At 38.9% G+C, this 20,822-nt stretch overlaps 1 protein-coding gene across 9 annotated transcripts in view; it reads left to right on the forward strand.

The window, feature by feature from the left end:
- LOC122565961 (phosphatase and actin regulator 4B) overlaps positions 1-20,822 on the forward strand; it is a 395,355-nt gene that overhangs the window by 50,361 nt on the left and 324,172 nt on the right. For 2 of the 9 annotated variants that reach the window (XM_043722563.1, XM_043722564.1), the window contains exons 1-2: positions 15,556-16,228; positions 17,123-18,156. The exons of 3 other annotated variants lie outside the window; for them this stretch is intronic. In XM_043722563.1, coding sequence (XP_043578498.1) covers positions 17,856-18,156 — 301 coding nt within the window. In that variant the 5' untranslated portion in view covers positions 15,556-16,228; positions 17,123-17,855. Of the gene's footprint in view, positions 1-15,552; positions 16,229-17,122; positions 18,157-20,822 lie in introns of those variants that run through there. 4 more of the 9 variants (XM_043722565.1, XM_043722570.1, XM_043722567.1 and 1 more) reach the window with 4 other exon arrangements.

Below are 20,822 nucleotides of genomic sequence, written 5' to 3' on the forward strand. Positions count from 1 at the left end.
TGAGTCCTTCGACTGTCGCTTGTTACGTGAAAAATTATTTATTCCCAATGTGTGTCCTTTTTTTAGACTAGAAAGATATAAAGAGTTTGTATATATTAGAAACTATCTGATTTAGTTATTCGAAAAGAAATACGACGAGAGAGATATATCATATACATCGATTTAGCAGGAAATCCAATTTAAAAAAAAAAATTCAGTTTCCATTATATAAGTAAATAAATCTGTAAAGTAAATTGTATAGCAGTTTTGTGATAAATAAAACGATGTAAAGAAAAATATGTCGAATTCTTGAATCGATCGTATTATACTACTCTCAAGATTCAAATTAATACGTCAAAAACCACGAGCCCTAATTTGTCTTATTTTACGATCTTCGAGCCCTTTTAGTTTTGCAAACATTGTCTGCTAATCGTATAAGATCGATCTTGCACCTGGAAATATATTCTTAGCGGTATCGACATCGCCAACCAAGGCCGGAATCGTTTATCATTGACATTAGCTGTCAGCTACGGGGTTTACGCGCATAATCGAATGTCCTATAGAGCGGCGAGGTAATTACGATATTACATCGATCTTCTTTGGAAAGAAAATCAGGGCTCGGCTGTACGCTCTGCTTCTATATTAACGTTCGATCTCCATTTAGAATCTCTGTTGCACGGCTCTTTGATCGCGCACCCTTTCTCGTTACACCAGGTACTGTTTTAAAATTTAAATTCGCCCGCCGTACTCGAGAAAGCACCTCGATACCGTAACGATCCCGCGAATCGAATTTTGTCCAGGAAATTAGCGAGAATCCAATTTTCTACGAAACGGTGAGAACGCATTCGAAAACTAACCGCGGAACTAATTTCGTGAACGAAGTTTCCACTCGTGGACGTAACGCATTCGATACCCGTGAAATACATGGTTGGTTCTTCGACCCGGCTTGGTAATATTTACCTTCTACAGGAGAACGAAAACTAGCTCGGCAACCGGCGTAATACCGTCGACGAAACTATTTCAATAACAGGCCGACTCTCACCCCCGCCGGAAATCGCAGAATTGCCTTCGCTGGTTCCCCTTATTTTCTATCATCTTTGTTTCGCTCATGTCGAAGTATTACCGCCGGCAAAGATTCTGCCTGTTTCTTACGAGTGGTTTAATGAAAGATGTTTTATCGTGTTCCTTTGGCGATAAAAATCTTTGCATTGTTCTTGAACGTAAGTAATGTTCGCTTTTTTTGGAGAACACGTCAGTTTCAGTTTCATGTATTTGATAGTGCTGTCGTCGGACGAATGTGATATTTTAATCCCCACGTTTCCAACTTATTTCACAGTCGCAAATTACTGTCAGTAATTTTTCTATTTGTTACTTGTATGACAAATAAGCAATTCATACGAAGATTTTGATATCTAAAAACGTGTATGGATTGTTTAGGAAATGAAACTTATCTATAGTTCCATGAACATCTTCTAATAAGAGTTTAATTTTCTATTTTCAATACATTTTGGCTATATACGGCTACTGTGGGAACGAGAGAGTTAACCAAATATCGGAGAAAATACTTTCATGGCTTTTGTAAATTCTTTGTAAAGTTCTACACGAGATACTCACTTGAAGTACATTTTACTATGATGCTTCCATCTTCCGCAGCTGCCTTCAATCACATAGATGTTCTACACGTTTTCAATACAGTAGCAAGTAACTATGTAGAACAATAAATTGTGTATTACCTACGATTCCATCGGAAAGCACAAATTAAAGAAGAAAAGAACTGTTTAAAAAAATCCTACACGAGCAAACTGCCTCAAAGTAAATTCTATTTTCAATCTACATTAAACTTTATCTTTTGTACGATTGTCTATCTGCACAGATATTCTACATATTTTCAATTTAACCAACGAATAACTCTATACAATAACAGGTTGTCGAAGGTGCGCTATGAATCAATTTCGCCCCATCGACAAAGTGTTAACACAACACTCTGGCTATTTACGACCGATACATGGATAAACTTTTTTCTAATTATCCTTTCTCCATTACCCGGCCTTTTTTTAGCACGAAAGAAAAACGAAGTTTCTTAAAAGGAGAGCAGCAAGCGAAATACCACATTATCTATAATTACTCGATAGAAAGCGACGATCGTTTACGCACGATTTGACGCTAATGCATCCGTTCAATAAGCAACTCCGCCGGATAAGCCAGGAGGATGCTGCTTTAACTTTAGTCGACGCCATCAATAACGTTCGACGAGCAGAGCGATAATAAATTTTATGCTTCTCAGAGACGTGAAACGAAGCTCGTGGTTACACGCTCTGTTTTTCATCACGGTGAGACTGGTCGCAGTTTTCACGTTTTAGTCGCGGTAAGTCCGAGCCATCTCGATATGGGGATCATTGTTCTAAATGGCGAGATCGATCGATGGTATTCGTTTTATGGAAACGTTTCGAATTGCGCATTGCAAAAGCTGTTTGGACCTTGAGGTTTGACATTTCTGCACGATGAGCGCCAAATTTGTACATTTTCAGGTACCCAAAATTCTAACAAGGCATCTAAGGTACGATGAAGGTACAATTATGGCAAATGCGATTGGAAAATTGTAAAAAATGTCGACGAAGTTGACGATGTGCTGAGAAGCAAATTGGAACCTTTCGACTTCCGATGATCGTAACTTCGAAATGAATCCACGAAATGCAAAAATTCAAAGTTTGGTAAAGGAAAGTTGATATTCATATATGTAGGTTGTATGTAAAGACGTATGGCGCATGTTGTTAATCGGCAACAATGAAACGAAGTAAAGTAAGCTAGTACGATATAAATGTTTCATGAAATAGGTATATTTCTAATTATCGCTATAATTTGTATTCTAAAACAAGATGGAACGTATTGAATATAAAGAGTTATTATCACATTTCATTCTTCTTTTCTTCTGACAACATTTCTTCGGTAAAATGTTGCTTGTACCTTGGCGATTACAGAACGATATCTTATAAGCGTTTTAGCTTAAAAGGCTACAAATTTAGTAGCTTTTGACCATCCTCTTCTTGCTTTGTCTCAAACTACCACAGTTTTCAATTCTATCAAAGAGTCGAAAGACAAGAAAAAACGAACAATAACGGCCGATGCTATTAATTAATTAATTCACGGCAGAGCGTTTTCTTCGGGGAACACGGGTGACATACCAGGCGCAAAATTAACGTAACAAAACGACCGCGTAATACATATTCCCTGTAACTTGTTACTCTACGCGCTCTTCTATTAACTCCTGTATATATGACCAGTCCCCATATCGCATTTGATGTTTTCTTGCTACGATGTAATTTATCTTGTTGCCGTTCCGCGGGAACAACCGCGCCGTTTCATTGACATGCAAAGCGAAACCTCGTGCTTTCTTTATTTTAGAGCGACCTAGAGTTGCGCGAGTTATTTCAAACCGGTTGCTACATAACGCGCGGTCGCGCGCGCTTCTTGTGTCGCATTCCGCGATCGTTATGCACTCGTAACCTTCTGTATGGTCACTCTGTTGCAATCGAGTCACACCAGCCAGAGAAATTTCACGATTACAGTTACGTGCAAATAGTTGCGTCATCTATTTTGCCATTATTTTCTAGATTTCGCTCCAAAACAATGTGCAGTTTTTAAAGATATTTTTCCTTTAGATTTCGTAAGGAACGATTAACTTCTTTTAAGGATTTCGCTCTACATGATATTCTAATAATATTCTGTTCTTTAGCAACCTCGTACTTCTGGAAAGTATCTGCTTTACAGTAGCAATTAATCATTAAAAATATCATCTTTTTACTCATTTGCAATTCGATAAAAATACTTACCTATCGGAGTTCTTGCAAGAAATCCTATTTTCACACGAGTCTCGCACTTGGTCTTCCTTCTTTCACGCAGTATCATTATCAATTCATGAACTTTCACACTCGCACAGTAAACAAATGAATTATCAACATTGAATTCTCAACAATGAAATTTGTTCTCGATTGTGCTTCATCTTGCAGGCGAGCCAGCGTCAACGTAGTAGAATTCTTTTCGAAACTTTGTAAAAATGTGTAATCAAGCTCACAACGAAGAACACTATAGTGTAATTACGCACGGTCGGCTATATGAGCGAAGTCTTTGATCTTCAAAGTGAGGACCAATTATAGCTGTAACGCTGCTCTATCTTTTTCCGATTTCTTCCGGCCGAGTCGTTAGCTACCACAAGAAAGTTCGTCATTTAAAGAGCCCCGAGCAGCTTCATTTTGTTCTTTAATTATTCAGACACGACCTCGCGAAACGGCTATCTCAGCATGAGCAGAGGTATATCATACGTTCTAATAGAACCTACTCGGCGTTCGTTGCCCCTACGGCCGACTGATGCCTCGTAAAAACATTCGAGAGCATATCCTGGCGATATTGCAAATCATTGCGACAGCTTTTGCCGACAGATTCCTCATATGGGACATCGCGTCGCGATTTCAGCGACGATTTATGTCCATTTAACAAGAGAAGCTTCTTACCGTTCTGTTTACATGTATTTAAATATTTATCGTTTTCCTTGATATATTCGTAACTTAGTATGCTGACATCTTAGAAGCAGAATTTGAATTGTAAAGAAACTTGGTAAACAAGAAGGCTAAAGAATCGTATTTTTACGTGGTAATCTTCTAATTATTTTCACCGAAGCTTATTATCTAAATACGTCTGAATTTTTCTGTTTTTATTCTACACTCTTAAAATTTATATCGTTGCAAAAATACAGGGAACAGAGAACATTTACTTTATACGAAGATTATTGAGCCACCCACGGTATATCAATCGACTTATCTTACTTTCCATAGCTATATGAAAAGTACGTAATAAAGAAGATCGATGCTCACTCTATTTTAATATAGTGTCAATAAATTCCGTTTATTGGCACGTTTATTTTCCGATATATCATGCACCCTCTCCCTAACTCTATCCAATTTTTTATCCTCAGGTCGATACGAAAACCCATTTCAGAATGCTTCACATCGTCCTCGAAATCCATTGATTTCGCAAAAGTCGCCAGAATGACGAAACAACGATAAGAGTTTACATGTAATGTTAACTCGACTTTACTCGAAACTTGAATGCACAAATTTAAATCAATAAACTCACATTAGCGAAGCGTTCTAAATTCTGTCAAGTGACTTGTTTCAATGAAGATGAGAGAATAGAAATGTGAAAGAATAGTACAAAGTCAAATAAATAATAATCAAATAAGTTTCCAGTTACTTGAATGAGTCTGAACTTGGTTTGATACATGTCACACCTTTCTTCTTCTTAAACCATAAAGGGAGAGAAATTTACGGTTTGGGTTACCTCCAGGATTATTTCCCGTGGAAAAATATTTCAAGTTCAATCGTGCGATGTCGGAGGGAAACGGAGGAGAAATTTTCATGACGCTTCCACGAACGTGAAGAGCCTTTCTGGAAACTATCACGATGGTCGGTGGCATTAGCAAACTAATCCTTTCACACAATTTACTCAATAGACTGTTTGCTCCCTTGGAAAGTTCCTAGCTTCCGCGCGAAAACGCCTCAGCATCGCGAAACGCTTTACATTCGTGTTATTTGCCCGAATTGCCAAGTGAGCGGGTATTTTAGTGTTTCGAAGAAGTTGAAGTTCTTTTAGCTTTTAGGAAAATTATCGAGGAAATCCCCTGTGTTCCTAAACCTACTGCGTTCTTTGTATTGTGTTAATCTCAAATAATTTGTTCCTTTTATTGTTAACAAACCTCTTGAATTTAAAGATTTGTATGAATTGTTGTCGAGTAAGAAATAAAACAGTGAGGAATAAAATTCCTATTCCTACAGTTGGTTTATTATTTACATAGGAGATGGGTATTTTCTGTGTTATTAAATACATATATTCAAATATTATGTAACTTAGAGTAATCCCTTGTATCGGGTGTATGCTAATGTTTCTTTTTTATTAGAAAATTAAAAATCTTTCTACGTGTTAAAACAAGAATGAAATTGATACATTGAAATTCGATAACCGCAGTAGAGTTGAAATTACTTGGGATTTTTTATATTCGTGTATCCTGTGGTCAACTATCGATACTGTACTTGATGCAGTGTATCAGTTTTTGTAATTAGCGTTGTTGATATCCTCTGACAGGGTTCAATTAAATGGTTTCCCTAACTATTGGGTAGGAGAGTCAAGCTCTAATTGGCATTCGATAATTGCTTGGCAGTTTATCGAAGAATGCAAAGTAGAAGAAGAGCTGGGAAATTGTGAGGAATATATTAAATCTGTAGGTGAAAATCTTGTTTTAGAGAATTCTTCCATTTTATTCCTTGCTACCTAGATCCAGAGAAATATTCAACTTCATGGTAATTATTTTTATGGCAATTTACCAACTGCTTTTTCTCAATCTGTTCGTGAATGATTTTGATGAAAAATATTATGCTGGGAATTGAACTATTTAGTGGAAGATGTATTGAATGGAATTGAGAAAATGGTTGAATATTTTCATTTCCTAAATATTTCTAGCCTCGGTATGGTCTAGTTCTTTTAATCTTTCCATTTTGATGTTTCCACACTCAAATGAAAGGAGTTCGATGATTTTTAGCATTTGTAAAATCATGTAGTTCAAGTATTTCAAAATACCTATAATATGTGTAAATACATCAAATCTCACTTCTCTCCACGCTATTATCTCAATTTTATAACTCATTTTAACATTCTGTTTATTTATTGCAAACTTCCTGAAAAATATCCAGTTTAAAACATAGTAATTAAAATACGTGTTAAATATAAGCTTAAACTGTAGTTCCATAATTTTCTAACAAACTTAAAATCACCGTCGTAACTTCGGTGCTTCTACATATCATTCTACACTAAATCCTTTCTCATCCATTTTAATCCAATAATAAAATTTAGTATCCGTTGATTTCAGCGCACAACTCAAAAAATATCCACTAACGTCGATCACAATAGAGCAGAAATCGCGCATGCATGAGCAGCCTTGTCCCGAATTCGCCGAAATGGAACTACACTCAGATTGCTGTCCCCTTTTTAATCCTTCCATCTTTCATAAGGATATGACTAACGAATCGGTATAGTAGTCACTGCAAGACCTAGTGTCCCAATTTCGTATCCGTTTATAGTCTTTGTGAAGCAACCAGGAATTCGAGGGTGACAAGATCGTCATCCGAAGAATTTTCCTACGGTCGCCCTTGCGGCGAACCATCAAAGATTAGATGGAAAAGCGGAGCACTAGCGGCGACCCGTGCGTGGTATTCGAATATCTTCGCCGATGTTTGAGTTCTTCTTCATGAGAAAATCGTGATCGTGCAACACAAACGGGTAAATTGAAAGATAAAAGCGTGTCAATGAAACGAATGTCGCGTTCCGTTCCGATATTCTGGCTTTCTAATTGCGCTCTTACAATGGTTCAAAGTCGTGAGATGAAAGTCCTTGCGTCGCGCGAGAGATGGCTGCTCGTGCTTTTAAAATCTCGACCTTTTGACCGCTTGTTTGCACTGCTTTCGATGAGGTAATCGAAACAGATAGCAATGATTAGTATGATCAGCAACTATTTATGGATATTGTATCATGTAGCTTTCTAGAGGATCAAAGAGACAAATGGATTGTGAAATTATATCGCATTAGGCAGAAAGTTCGTGTTGATTTGTTGCAAGTTGAATGTCATCGAAATAAATGATAGTCAATGTGGACGCATATAGAATTCACACACATCCACGCTTAAACGATACTTAGGGCAGTTAGATATTATATTAGGTTTAAATTGGAAGAAAGTAAGTGTGCGATGAAAGCATCAAGAAAAATGATTTACAATGGTACTCGTATCGCTGAAACGCGTGCGATGGTATACAGTTTGCACGTGAGAAACCATGAACCTGAAGTGTTTGCGACATTAATGTCGTATCCTGTCACGTAATAATCCGTCGAGGGTCTCTCGATAGAGAGGCTTTGTTTTTCAAACACACACCTCGTTCGTAAATCCTGATCCGCCTTTACGGCGCTTTTGCTGGGCAAGCTTTTAGGTGCTGGCCCGTCGGAAAAATGCTTTAAAGAACATCCGCTATCGACCAGACGATGTGTTATCTATGGAAAATGTCTTCTGTAGCAGCTTTGGGCAAGTCCTGATCCGGTAAATGAAGTTTTAAATTTCCTCTTTGATCCTTTGAACGAAACGATGCACAGTGGAGTGAGTGTTCAACCTGAAAAAGCGGGCAAAAATCAACTGCTTGAAATCATTTGAAGACAAAATGCTTCTTTTTTTATATTATACGAATGAAACGATATGGTGCTTGTTTGTGAGACATTCAAACTTCGTATAAAAGTAGTAGACAACACGATAATTGTTTACAGTGACGACCAGAGGAAAAAATGAGAAAAAACGCTGTGATTTTACAAAATTAAATTATATCCTATAATAAAAATGACGTATTGTAAATGTAATTAAATAGTTTGTAATACACGATTGTTTAGTATAGATAAAATGTTTATTACACATTTTACGTATGTATACGCTATGTATGGTTGATTGCTATGACCACAGTAACGAAACAAAAACCGATAGAAATCGTCTTTCGATTAAGTTTCGAAGAGGGAAAAATGGCAAATTCAAGTTCAACGAGTTGTTCGTTTGTTAATGAAGTTCTTGGAGAGAACAGCAGCGGGTAATGAGATTCGATAGCGTCTTGCAACGAAAGGAGGAAAAAGCAGCAATGGTCCTTCTGCTTCGAGTAATTTATTCCATTAGGTTAATCCGACGAGAGATCGCCACTTTCGCTTATGAAGTTATCGTCGAAACGATGATACCAGACATTAGATATACATACTTTTATTCCTTGCTAATATCCCGCCCAGTCGTGGTTTTTCTTCCTTCCGGGATTATACATTTGCGCGAGGACTTTGTATCAAGAATACCGATCCACTCGTAATATCGTAACGATAAAGGAATTAAACTTTTCCCACCTCGTCGTCTTCCGGTGGTCGTAATGAGCAGGAAAGAGAGGAATTTAATTTCCAGCTATGGGTTTATTAAATGTATTAAATACATTAAATACGCGATTAAACACGCGGTCCCTTAAGTCGTTCGCCGTGTGCAATGTGAAGAACAAAAACGCTAGGTGCTGGTATTTATCGCGGCTCTGAATATTCTGTTTGTCGGTGAAATTATATTACATGGGATCTTCCTTCTACGGAGAGAATTATTTGTTTAGTTCCTGTTACTTCGCGGTATATTTATGGGAGATACTATTATGTATTTATCTAATCCACATTTTGGGTATAATTGTAGATATGAAAATGATGAAGCGATAAGATGTATCGTAAAGCAATATATATGAAATCTACTAATATGAGAAATTACATCCAGTAATTAATTCGTAATTGTCTTTTTTGAATCTGTTCTTACCTGGACTTTATGACAGACGTTCACCGAAGAGGTCTCGTTTGTGAGGTCGAAATTTTTCTCAAAATACATAATACATAATACATACATACATAATACATAAAATGTATAATCATTTTCTTATTTCAATAAAATTCCACAGTAATTTCGTTGCAAGCACTTCTGTATGCTTAGTAGCTATAAAAATAATTCGGTAACTATTTACAAGTTGCTCACCTCACCGATTTCAATGACTTTTTAATATGTTGTAGAAATACAACAGTCTGAACAACTTTTTCTCATACATACAACCGACGCTCGGTCTTCGTTTCCGAGATATTTGCAAAAAATTACACTACAGTGAAATTCGCTTGTAAATTGCGCAGTACGGCGCGGCGGCTTGGATGAAATAACGCATAATCTAAACCCATATAAACTGTAAACAAAAGATAAGAATTGGGTTTGGGTTAGACCTTATTTTATCCAGCCACCGCGCCGTATGGCGGCTGCTAACCAATATTAACGTATACGCTGCTGCGAACGCATAATTTATAGACAAAATTCAGTGTAGTGCTACCGACAATTTTCTGCGAATATCTCGGGAACTAAAGCCAAGCGGAAGCTATCTCTATAGGAAAAAGTTGCTCAAACTGTTCATTTCTGCAATATATTCAAAAATCATCGAAATTGGTAAGGTGGCAGCAATTCTAAATAATTACTAGCGTTCACTAACGTTAAATATGTATATCGTATTCTTAATTACAATTTAAAACGTTTCACAGCACATGACACGTTACTTCCCCTTTCTTTGAACGTTTTCGCCGGCGTCCCCGTTAATGCAACAAAGTAACATGAATTTACACGGTAATAAGGAAAGCAATCTCTTCATTACTCCGTCCGTCGTTCCCATCCCTCTTAACTGTCATTAATTTCCTGCCATTATCGCGTCGAACAACGTCTTATCCAGACGGTTGGCCAACGATCTGATGGACGGACGTAGCGCAGGCTTTTGTTATCGTTCGATCTTGCGATAAGCGCGTTTAGTACGCTTCCAAGTTAATCGCAGATTCTTCCATCGATACGGTACCCATGTTGCAACGCGTCTAGATCAATTATGGGCCCGTTACCTGGTTTTATATTTTCACGCTGAACAGTTATGTTTTAATGTACCTTTAGTTATGTTCATAGAAGTATAAAAATGTATAAATATCCGCACTTTATTAATAACTTTGTTATAATGTTAATGCAGTAATATACGCTTGATATTTGAGCTAAAGCTGCTTCGGTATTTATTATACATTTATTATATTATTAAAACAGAAATTTCATAATTTATAAATTTTATTTTGTAATTTCATTTTATAATTACCATTGTATATAAATAAAAGATTAATTCATCTAATATATAAAATAGATGCTATGTTGTATACGTGGTACCATTGGTGACATGGCTCGTAGCTAAGGTCTCGCTCTTGTGGTGCAATACGTTGCTTCGTGTATACAGAAAGATGGGTGACCGCGCCGCCTATAGTATATGCGTAGTTACTACTCTTGCGCCTCTTAGTTTGTTTCTATCACAGAAACGTTTTTCGTGCTGTGGCTTAACTAACACGTGATTTCTTCACTATTTAATTCTCTACGTCTCTTTACTATGCGCCGTGTTTCCACTTTACCCTTTGTTTACACACACCACTTTTTCCATTTCTCTTAGAAGTAGTGGTTCAAACAAAAGGGAAGATAAAATGGCATTTTCCACTTGTTATTCGATATTCATCGAATATACAATACTAAGGATGCCATACAATTTTTATTGAAATCTATTCTTATCATATTAATTGTTATAATTTTTATGTCATAGTGTACGTAGACTGTCTTGTTAGATCGTTACGAATTGCACTTATGATTATTGCGCTCGCTATAAATAACCAATGATGGAGAGCAGCAGAGTTCGCATGTCGCTAGATACGCGTTACGCGCGATGCGCACGACGAGTTGCATCGAAATGTAGCGAATGGGAATGTAGAATCTGTCAGAGTCGCGTTTTTATTTGCACAATCGTTGAACAAATTCCAACGTATAATGTTTGTGCCTATTCTTTTTTTTATTGCCGTTTTAGTGTCTATTTTTGGTAAAATGTATTGAATTACAAAATTGGGGAGACCGACAGTAAGCAAGACAACATACTCTTGATCTGTTCTGTTTCGTTAATATAATTCTCATATATTTGTATATATTTAAACACATCCGTGCAAGCTGAAACACATCTCCATCGAGATTTTAAATGCTTAATTAGAAAATTAAAATGCAATGGTTTATTATATTTTGAGATATTAACAACTACGTTAATTACGTGACATTAAATATGAAAAGCTAGATTATATATTAAGCTAAATTAAACGAAAAATATTGATATGTTTCGGACAATTCAATATATTTGAACATGTTCTAGTTGCTTCTATAGGATTTTCGTTGATTAGGCACAAGCTTTTTTTATGTTGGTATACCATGTGATAATGTGTTCGATCGAGTTAATTATATTGCATACCCTACCCTTTGACTAGCCTTCTTTCAATATATTATTGGTTCTGAAAATAAGCAATTAAGTATAAGATATATTTGTTGTTTCCATAAGATAGTAGTAAATAGTGCTTGTGGTCGTTAGTTTACCATTAATTCATGGACATTTGTGTATTTTTAATGCGAATCAATCAAAGTGTTCGAATTCCTATGGACGGCGGTATATTCGTGATAGAATGAGTAAGGAAGTCGATATACTGTAAATGTGATTCATAAAAACTGATTTTTCTTCTAACTGGACGACATTTTGCTTGATGGCGGTTGCTTGTTGCGAGCAGATTGCATTTAGAAAGCCGTGAAAGCACAAGGAAACGTAAGTGCAACGCTAGCTGCCACTGGTAGATGCTTGCGGTTGTCGCTGATGTACCGTCACTTTGCCTTAATTATACGTCTCCACCCTCCGCCTCTTAATTGTGAATTGTCTGATAATTTGACCCAGCAAGGATGCCCGTTCCTTATTGCAATTATTAATACTGTTAAGTGGGCGGCGTTCGCCCAGTGGCCAAGAATGGTTCCTGGAATCGCTCACAAACATACTGAATAATTATAGATCCGCCACGGGGAACGGTCTTTGTACCAATTGAACGGATTACAGCAGTCAGCTGCATTTTATAGCGATTTCAGAGAATAAAGAAAATAAAATTTAAACGTCAAATACTTTTTTAAATGTATATACCATAAACTCGTCGTTAAGTGGTATTGCTAATAATGAACTTTTTTAATAGATCATTGATACTTTTTAAATAAAATCATATTCTTATCCAACATAAAGCGACAAAATCAACAATTTTATGCAATTAAAAATATATGACAAGTTGTCTTCTTATTGCTAGAATCCTTTTACTCGGATATACATAGCGACAGTATCGCTCCTCTTCAAAGACGAAGCTCTTCACCACGGATATTCTTAGATCTAGGAAAACACTTAATCATGTTTCTTTTCATTAAACTGACCTTAATTCGCAGCGATCGATGGATCGGTTCAGAGTACAGTTTATACCTCACTTAATATCGTCAACGAGAACCGTCTGTCCGTTGAACGGAAGTGACTACTTTGACCATTGAACTGAAGCGTAACGCAGCCTTTCTGTGATTCGCACCAGATTACAAGAACAGAGAGATATATCGGCGAACAGTATTTAAAACAGTTGTTTCTGCGTTCGTACGAACACTATTACACGAAGCTGCGACCTGTGACGAGGCTACATTTGGCGAGAGACGAACGCTGGAGAAGAAGAGTCGCCACTGGGCCAGTGCCAATAAACGCATCTCTTGGCCGTAGTTTCTACTACTTTCAACGCAGACGCGCATTGCTTAAGCCGTGATCGAGCGTAAAAGATGAGAGCGCCGGTGTTAGCAAAGCAGTACGTAATACTCGTTTCCGTTCTATTTTCAAAGAGAACAACCAACTTCCGAATTAAATTCGAATTTCACCGTATGTTTTGTTTCGCGAACAGACGGACAGATTTCCCTCGAATCCAGCCAACAGCTGGCCTCTTTGTTTCCAAACGAAAGGCGGATTTACACGTGGACATGGTAGAAAAAAGATTTCGGTGCTTGGTTCGAGGAGTGGGTTGTGTTTCTCATATTTCAGCCGTTTCGTTGTGACAGCGGCTAGACGGGGCCGAAACGTCGGTAGATTCGCGAGTCGGTTTAAATTAAGGAGTCTAGACGCCTCGGAAATACCACGTGGTTCGCGTCATGCTCCGTCCAGCAATTTCCAGTTCGAACGTTCGCGCCTCGATGCTTCCGATGCGTAATGCCTACAGACAACTGTGTGTTCGGGATAATGTCATAGTTTTGATTATTCCCTATTACCTGATAGATACCTTTTGCAACTTTCCAAATTCTTAGATTTTAAGTAGGATATTATTTGCCTATGAAGGTTATCTAAATAGGGTAACGTGTATATATGCAAATCAGTAATCTCCATCGTCTGAAAGAGAACAAAAAACATCATTTCACGACTGTTGCCACTTATGAAGTTATATCCTCACTGCATCGAATTCTTCTTAAATCAAGAAAAAGACCATGCATTTCTTTCCAGGATAGGATACATACCTGAAAATATAGAAGAAAATGAAGCTGTGTTATTACAATCCCTGGAAATATCGCTCAAGTAGACAGTCCGAGTCCTTTGTAATGGCAGGTTCCGTTTGATAGAATCCAACTAGACGTTCCACAGAATTCTTCTGAAGTTCCGTTTTAGAGCATTTCTCGTCGTTGGCCGCATAGACGCTATACGAAGAATCTTTTCTTCTTCTCGAAAATGGTTTTAGTCTTTGATCTTCCGTTTTCTGTGTCTGTTAGGAAGTTGGCTAGGAATTCTAAGACTTTGTAACTATCTAGAATTTTAGTTTCATGTTTCTCATCTGTAATTGTTGAGTATCGAAGATAAAAGTTATCTTTAGCATTCCAACGAGAATTATTTCTAGGAGAATGGAAACTCAATAAAGCAGAATACGAACCGGAAACTGGAACGTCGCTGTTTCTCTAATTGTTTGCCTTAGAAGTTTTAATTAACCATTACATCGGAATTCGATTAACTATCACACTGGATGCATCTAATTAAATCTGCAACTTTCCGAATTGCGTGAAAATGCGCTTGAGTTTGATTTCGCTAAAAGTTTGTCCGACTGTGAGTTGAAAACAACTTCATTAAGATCTAATTTTTGTTTACTTATTTTTCTTTTAATGAGTTCAGCGGCGAAATGTTTGGTAAATATACACAGAAGTATGTAGAAGGAAAATTCCTAATGTTTACAAAGTACACAATGAGATATCGTTCCTGAAGATTTCCATCGTAACGCATGTTCGCGTGACTTTGGTCTACAGTCGTCGTTATAGGCGTTTACAGTCTATCACGAGCGTGGCAAGTTGTTTACATTTTTGGAGCGTAACAGGCGGTACGAGTGACATTCTAACACGATCTATAATTTTCTTCAATTAAAGATAAAAAAGAACGAATACAGAATACACGCGAATATAATGTACAAGATATACATACGTGGACTATATGGCTTTTAATTAGCTTATTCGGATTAGACTAGCGGGAACAATGAACTAAGCGTGACTTATTTTTGAGTATGTTTTTCATAAATTATTGTATTAAAATCGGGCGATGAAAAAAGTGTGATTTGAGGTACAGAAACATGTTTTTATAAAAATTTGAAAACATCTTTATCGATTATTTTACATTCTATGTTATCACAAATTGTAAAAAACCAATGTGACCATGCGATACGATCATACGTATGCAAATAATGATATTATTTCACTCGCGTTTAATCATTACAGGCAGGAAGTTAATCAAATAAATTAAACAAAATATTTTCTCCCTGGATAAATAGTTATTCCCTATAGTGGAGGAACGATTTATTCCACCCTATGGTTCCGTAACCACGTAACCCATCCTGTTGCAGCAGCCGGTTCCAGACCCTTCGTAAATTCATTAATGAAAAATTACGGCGAAGGTAGTATAGTAGCTTCACTTTCCCCCATTCTCGTCTGGCGCGGCGTTGTCTCGTGGCCGATGATACCTATCGGCGTCGCGTGGCGGCGCCGTGATCGCATGGCCGCCCTCAGTGTTCACGAGCCTCGCTCGGTGTGTGTTTCGTGGCGCGGTCGTCGTCGTCGTTGTTGCCTGTTTGTCTGGTTTCCGTTTGTTTTTACACGTTGCATCGGTGCAGTGGTAATTAATTCCGTCGCGAATCCGTCCCCGCGCGAACTATCCGGTCCTCCGTGTGTCCGTGTCTATGCGAGATCGTCTGTTTTTCGCGAACATCCCGACGCGAGACGTTTCTCGCGTTTGTGTTTCTCTCTTGTGCGCGAATACCGAGAGAGCAGCGTGTGTGTCAACTTTACGAGTGCGTGCTTCCTTGTCGACGTCGGCGTTGCTCGTTCTACCCCTGATCGTTGTTCGTCATCGTGATATCGTGGCTCGTTTAGCTTCGCCTTATTCTTCTCTTGTCTGTGCTAAGTTCATTCGGAGAGATCGGTGGCATTGTACCTCTCCACTTATTGTGCCTGCATCCGTCTGTCTCTCTTCTACGTGGCTCTGTGCGTACGCGCGTAGTATGTGCTTCTGTGTTTATAATCGTTGCGTCCTTTCTCTCCGTCTCGCTCTCCTCTCACCTGCAGCTAGGAGGCACACAGGTGTTCCGTGAAGGAGTGGCGACGCCTGCCGTGAATCGTCACCGCTGTGATATTACGTCGAGAGGAGCGTTCGTGCTCCTTCTCAAATCCTGCCATCCGAAATCAGCCATCCACACTGCCCTAAGGAATCATCTAGTATGTGTGTCTCTCGTCACAACAAAACGTGCCTGTGTGTGTCCTCTGTGCGTCCACGAAATACGTCTCGTAATACCGGCTCCTCTCTCGACCACCATCACGCCGTGCTCGGTGACATTACACCGTGCCGTTTCATCGATAAAACCGAATGCTTTCTGCGTGCGCTGTAACCCGTCCCGTATACATGACTATACGTACGTACTCTTTTGGCAGTCAGTATAAGTACCGGATGTTTGAGGTTATTCGCGTTAGCCGGCTTCGTGCCTCAAGCTTCGTGTCTCAAGCTTCGTATATTGCGCGTACCAGCCTCGTTTATTGTATTTTACGTAATCGTGAATGTCGTTTTATTTGAACGTACCACAGTCACGAGATATTTTTCTCTGGCTGAGCCAGTGCTGTCGTATCTCGACCTTCGGCATCTCGCTGCGTTTTCAGATGGAGTACAGGTTAGGTTAGGTACGATTGCTCCGTTCGTAGAAATGTTGTTTCAACTCATACATGACACCTCGTTTCGTCTCGATATAATGAAAATATTTCATCATACGAACTTTACTATACAAATTCGATCGTGTATTCTGTTTGTACGATTGTAAACAAATTGACATATCAAAAGTTATCGATTTCTTTATTAAGGTGTGCATTACGATCGCTGCGAGTTTAGTGACTTCTAAATCATGACCAGAATAACATATAAGGTTCGCGCTCGTTTAAGCTCGGATCAAACAATCGATAATCGAAGCGACAGAAGGTCGATGGACCGCAACGAGACATTTCGTGGGACAGTGGACACACAATCGTTCGCGACCTCTTCCGTACGATACAATGCACGTCGTTCATGACAGCCAGTGCCATTAAACGGGAGAGTTAACGTTTTACCCTATTCCTATTGCGCAGGACGATTCCGTGGAGCGTCGACCGAGCACGGAGTGTCTCGTGGCCGCCACGAGAGAAAAAAAAGACCGCGGAAGGCTCGTATTCGCTTCCTTCCGTTATAAATAAAGACCGTCGAAGCAACGGTCCGGAGTCACCCCGTTTGGGTCGGCCATTTTTCATACAGAGTGCCATAATCGTCGAAAATACAAATACAGGAAAAATATATTTTCCAATCAGCGAATTCGACTCCATTGAAATTTTTAAGCGTGATACGGAAATCCTGCCATCTTGAATACCTGTTGTACCTTTTTCTATCTAGTAGTAATCAATTACATCTAAAATAACTAGAAAAGTAAGGAAAAAGGAAGAAGGAGAATAAGGAGATCGTAATTCGTCGTAAAAGTGCAAGTGACAATCGAAGAAATTAAGTCCAAGAATTTCAGTGGGAATTAAAGAGGCCGTAAAGATCGACGAAAATAAAATCAACCGATCATCGAGTGCAGCGTGCACGGTAGCCGCTGCCAGAAGCGCACAGTGGAGCCCATAAATTTTCCTCGGCGATCGTGAACGCACTAAACGCCGAGCCGTGGAGCTGCCTCGAAGTAACAAGCGACGCGAGCCGACCTCTCGACCGGGCAGCCGTCAGGATGTTTCAACTGGCCAGCAGCCGGTAGCTTCGTTACCGGGCCTGGTTGCGATCCTCAGCCCCTGGAGGCGGAAGAAGCGTGGCCGTTTCAAGGATCGCCCCAAGACGATGTCCATACGCGTTAGCGGTGTATATCTGGTGCCTAGTCCAGCGGCCAACAATGAGTCTGGCAATGAGAAACCCAGTAACCTCTCGGTGGAGAACAATTTACACCAGCAGCACCATCATCACGCGGCAAAGACCGTGACGATCGTCGCTGGACCACAGAGGAGCAATAGCCTGGATTATTTAAATTTCGAGGAGAAACGGCAGATCATCGCTTCTTCGTTGTCTCTGAGTGATTTCTTGGCTCATGGACCGGCGGCTGCTGCTGCCGCCGCGAAAGAGGTCGCTGCTAACACCGTCATAGGTGAGTTTTAGAACACGTTTTTGGTACCTTGCAAGAAAGGGAGTATAATTAGGTAAATAAGCTGGGAAGATCCTCTGCCTTTGTCTTTGGCGGAGCAGGGAGGCTATATCCGAGAAATGTATGTCAGTGAAGTGCACTGACCTAATATAGCTAGCATGTAATATGAATATTTAGGAAGCCTAGAGGGGCTTCATTTTAGAAAATTGTAGATTGACATTATACATTAAAATGATATGCAATATATATGTTTGTACAGAATTTAATTAATAGATATGTATAAGAAGAAAGAGATTCTATATTATCGAGAGCACTCTAAAAAATGAAATTCCCATAGAAATTTGCATGTAGAATCCAAAGTAGCGGAAACGCATTTATTCTCCCATTAGCCGGTGAATCGGTTATTACTGGGATACCCACTTTCCAAGACCTCCATGCTCGTGCACAAAAGAACAATAGCTAGCACCCGGGATGCTCTTAGATTTTACCTAGTCTTCTACCTGCCACCTTGGAATATCGCCCTGTCGCGATCAGGTGACTCGACCGTCACGATTCTCTTCTATACTTTCGATTATGTCGCGACAACGACCGACCGCCGGTCGTCGTCTATTGTCGTCGCGCATCGCGGCTCTCGTGAACGAGCCTTTTTATCTGAAAGGCGGTGCAGCTGCGCGCGATTACCGTTCTCCACGTGAATCGTGGAACTCCACGCGACCGAGTAAGCCTCTCCTGGTAGAATTACAAAGGGGAAAAGGGAAGGGATAGAAAGAACAAAGGAGAGGGGGAAAGTCAGGGAAAAAAAGAAAGAAGACGTAGTAGCATAGAAAAGGGAATTACCGTGGTTCGATTACGAGTCAAGGAACTCGTGTAGAAAGAGAATCGAGTTCCATGGCCTGTAAACAAACCCCGCGTGTACACCGTTCTCTGACTACCTACACGTGCTTTTTTCCCTCCATTTTTTTTCGTGTCTCCTTCCGGGATGTTTCCTTCGACCGGCGCTATCTCGCCGAGACGTCGGTCGTTGCTTGAAGAAGGGACAAAGGGAGGCGGGGTCTGTATAGAGATTCGCTTCGCCGCATGCAGCGAGACACAAGTTTTTGAATCTTCGCATCATTATAACGCATACTCATGCAACGACGTTATGCAATTGTTCAACTGTTTAAGACAGTGAAATTTTAATAATGAATATCTCGAAAAATATTGAGTGTCTGATATGTCCATAATGGTGTATTTTTCCAAATAAACCAGTGTTTAAATTACATTAGCGTCTTAACCCTTCGTTTGTTATTCCATTACGAATTAAAATACTGGTATGCTGCAATAACTATATTGCAAAATTTAGAAGAAATTTTCATGTAGATTTTGGATATAATTATTTATCTGTCAGTTAATATATTTTCCCCATACGTATATCTAATAGATTTTATAATAGGAAATACCTAATGATTCATGTATCGTCGAAACATTTATAAATCTTGGCAATTTACAATTTTCGGCGTGCACGTGTGATGCACGGGATTCACAGTTAACTACTTAAGAGTTAATTGCGTGGGAGGTTCAAAATATTTATGAGACAAATGTTAGCGTATATAGGTATGTACGTATATTCATATCTGGGCGCATATGTATATGTACCTATATATATTTTTTCAAGTCATGCCCACCATCGATCATTGAAATTGACTTTGTACCTCGTACGAGCAATTTCACCTTCTGAAATCATACTCAATCACTCTTATAAATAGTACAAATAAGAAATAGACTTGCATTATGAATTATTTCATACAAAGTGTCATAGTTTTCTGAACTTTTCTTACAAGGTAATATAAGTAGACGTGATACTTGAAACCGTCTCACACGAGATCTAGTTTCGAATTTTGCATCGAGATAAATCTCACCGTGTGTAAGTTACTTAATGCCTAAGGGAAAGAGAAAGAAAGGGTGACGGAGGGCTAGCGGACTCGCATTTTTCTCTTTCTCTTTTTAACGGGAACGTTTGCGCGAAGGGAGCTTTGTTATCGCGCTCCCACGAAATGCCTCTACCATTGTCGTGGTAGCCTTTTTGTTTCAACGCCCGCGGCTCTGATAGATCGTTAGGCCTCTCTCGTTGTCTCTGATCGTTCGTGCTTGGTTAAGCCTTTGTACCGACTGGTCTGGAGAATTAGTACTCTCTGGTAGGTATAGTGTGTTGCTGGTTTATTGGATTGCTTTTAGATTTGCTGGCATACTTGGTTTTTGTTCGATGGATGCGTGTAAATCTAGTAGAAAATTGAAAGAACGTACTGTAGTATTCTGTACGTTTTTAAAAATTTTAAACTAACACTCACGCTAAAACAAGTATGGATATATTCCATATTACAAACCAATACTTACTAAATAACAAACATATACTGGATAAAGAAAAAGATATCATTAATAAGATATTATTTTATTATTTAATCCACATTTTTTTCTATAACTTACATTTAATATTTCAAAATCATCTACTTCCTAAATCAAGAATATTTCGCGTTTCATCCAGTGGTCACATAAATATTAATAAAACGGTTGGTATTCGATAACAGGGAAACATACAAGGGGATATTTCAGTGAAAGATACTCAGAGTATCTACTCGAAACGTAGTTTCCAAGAACACTTGTGTTCCTCGTGGGGAGAACGGAGGTTGGAA

Source organism: Bombus pyrosoma, linkage group LG3, assembly GCF_014825855.1.
Source record: "Bombus pyrosoma isolate SC7728 linkage group LG3, ASM1482585v1, whole genome shotgun sequence".
Lineage (NCBI taxonomy): Eukaryota > Metazoa > Arthropoda > Insecta > Hymenoptera > Apidae > Bombus > Bombus pyrosoma.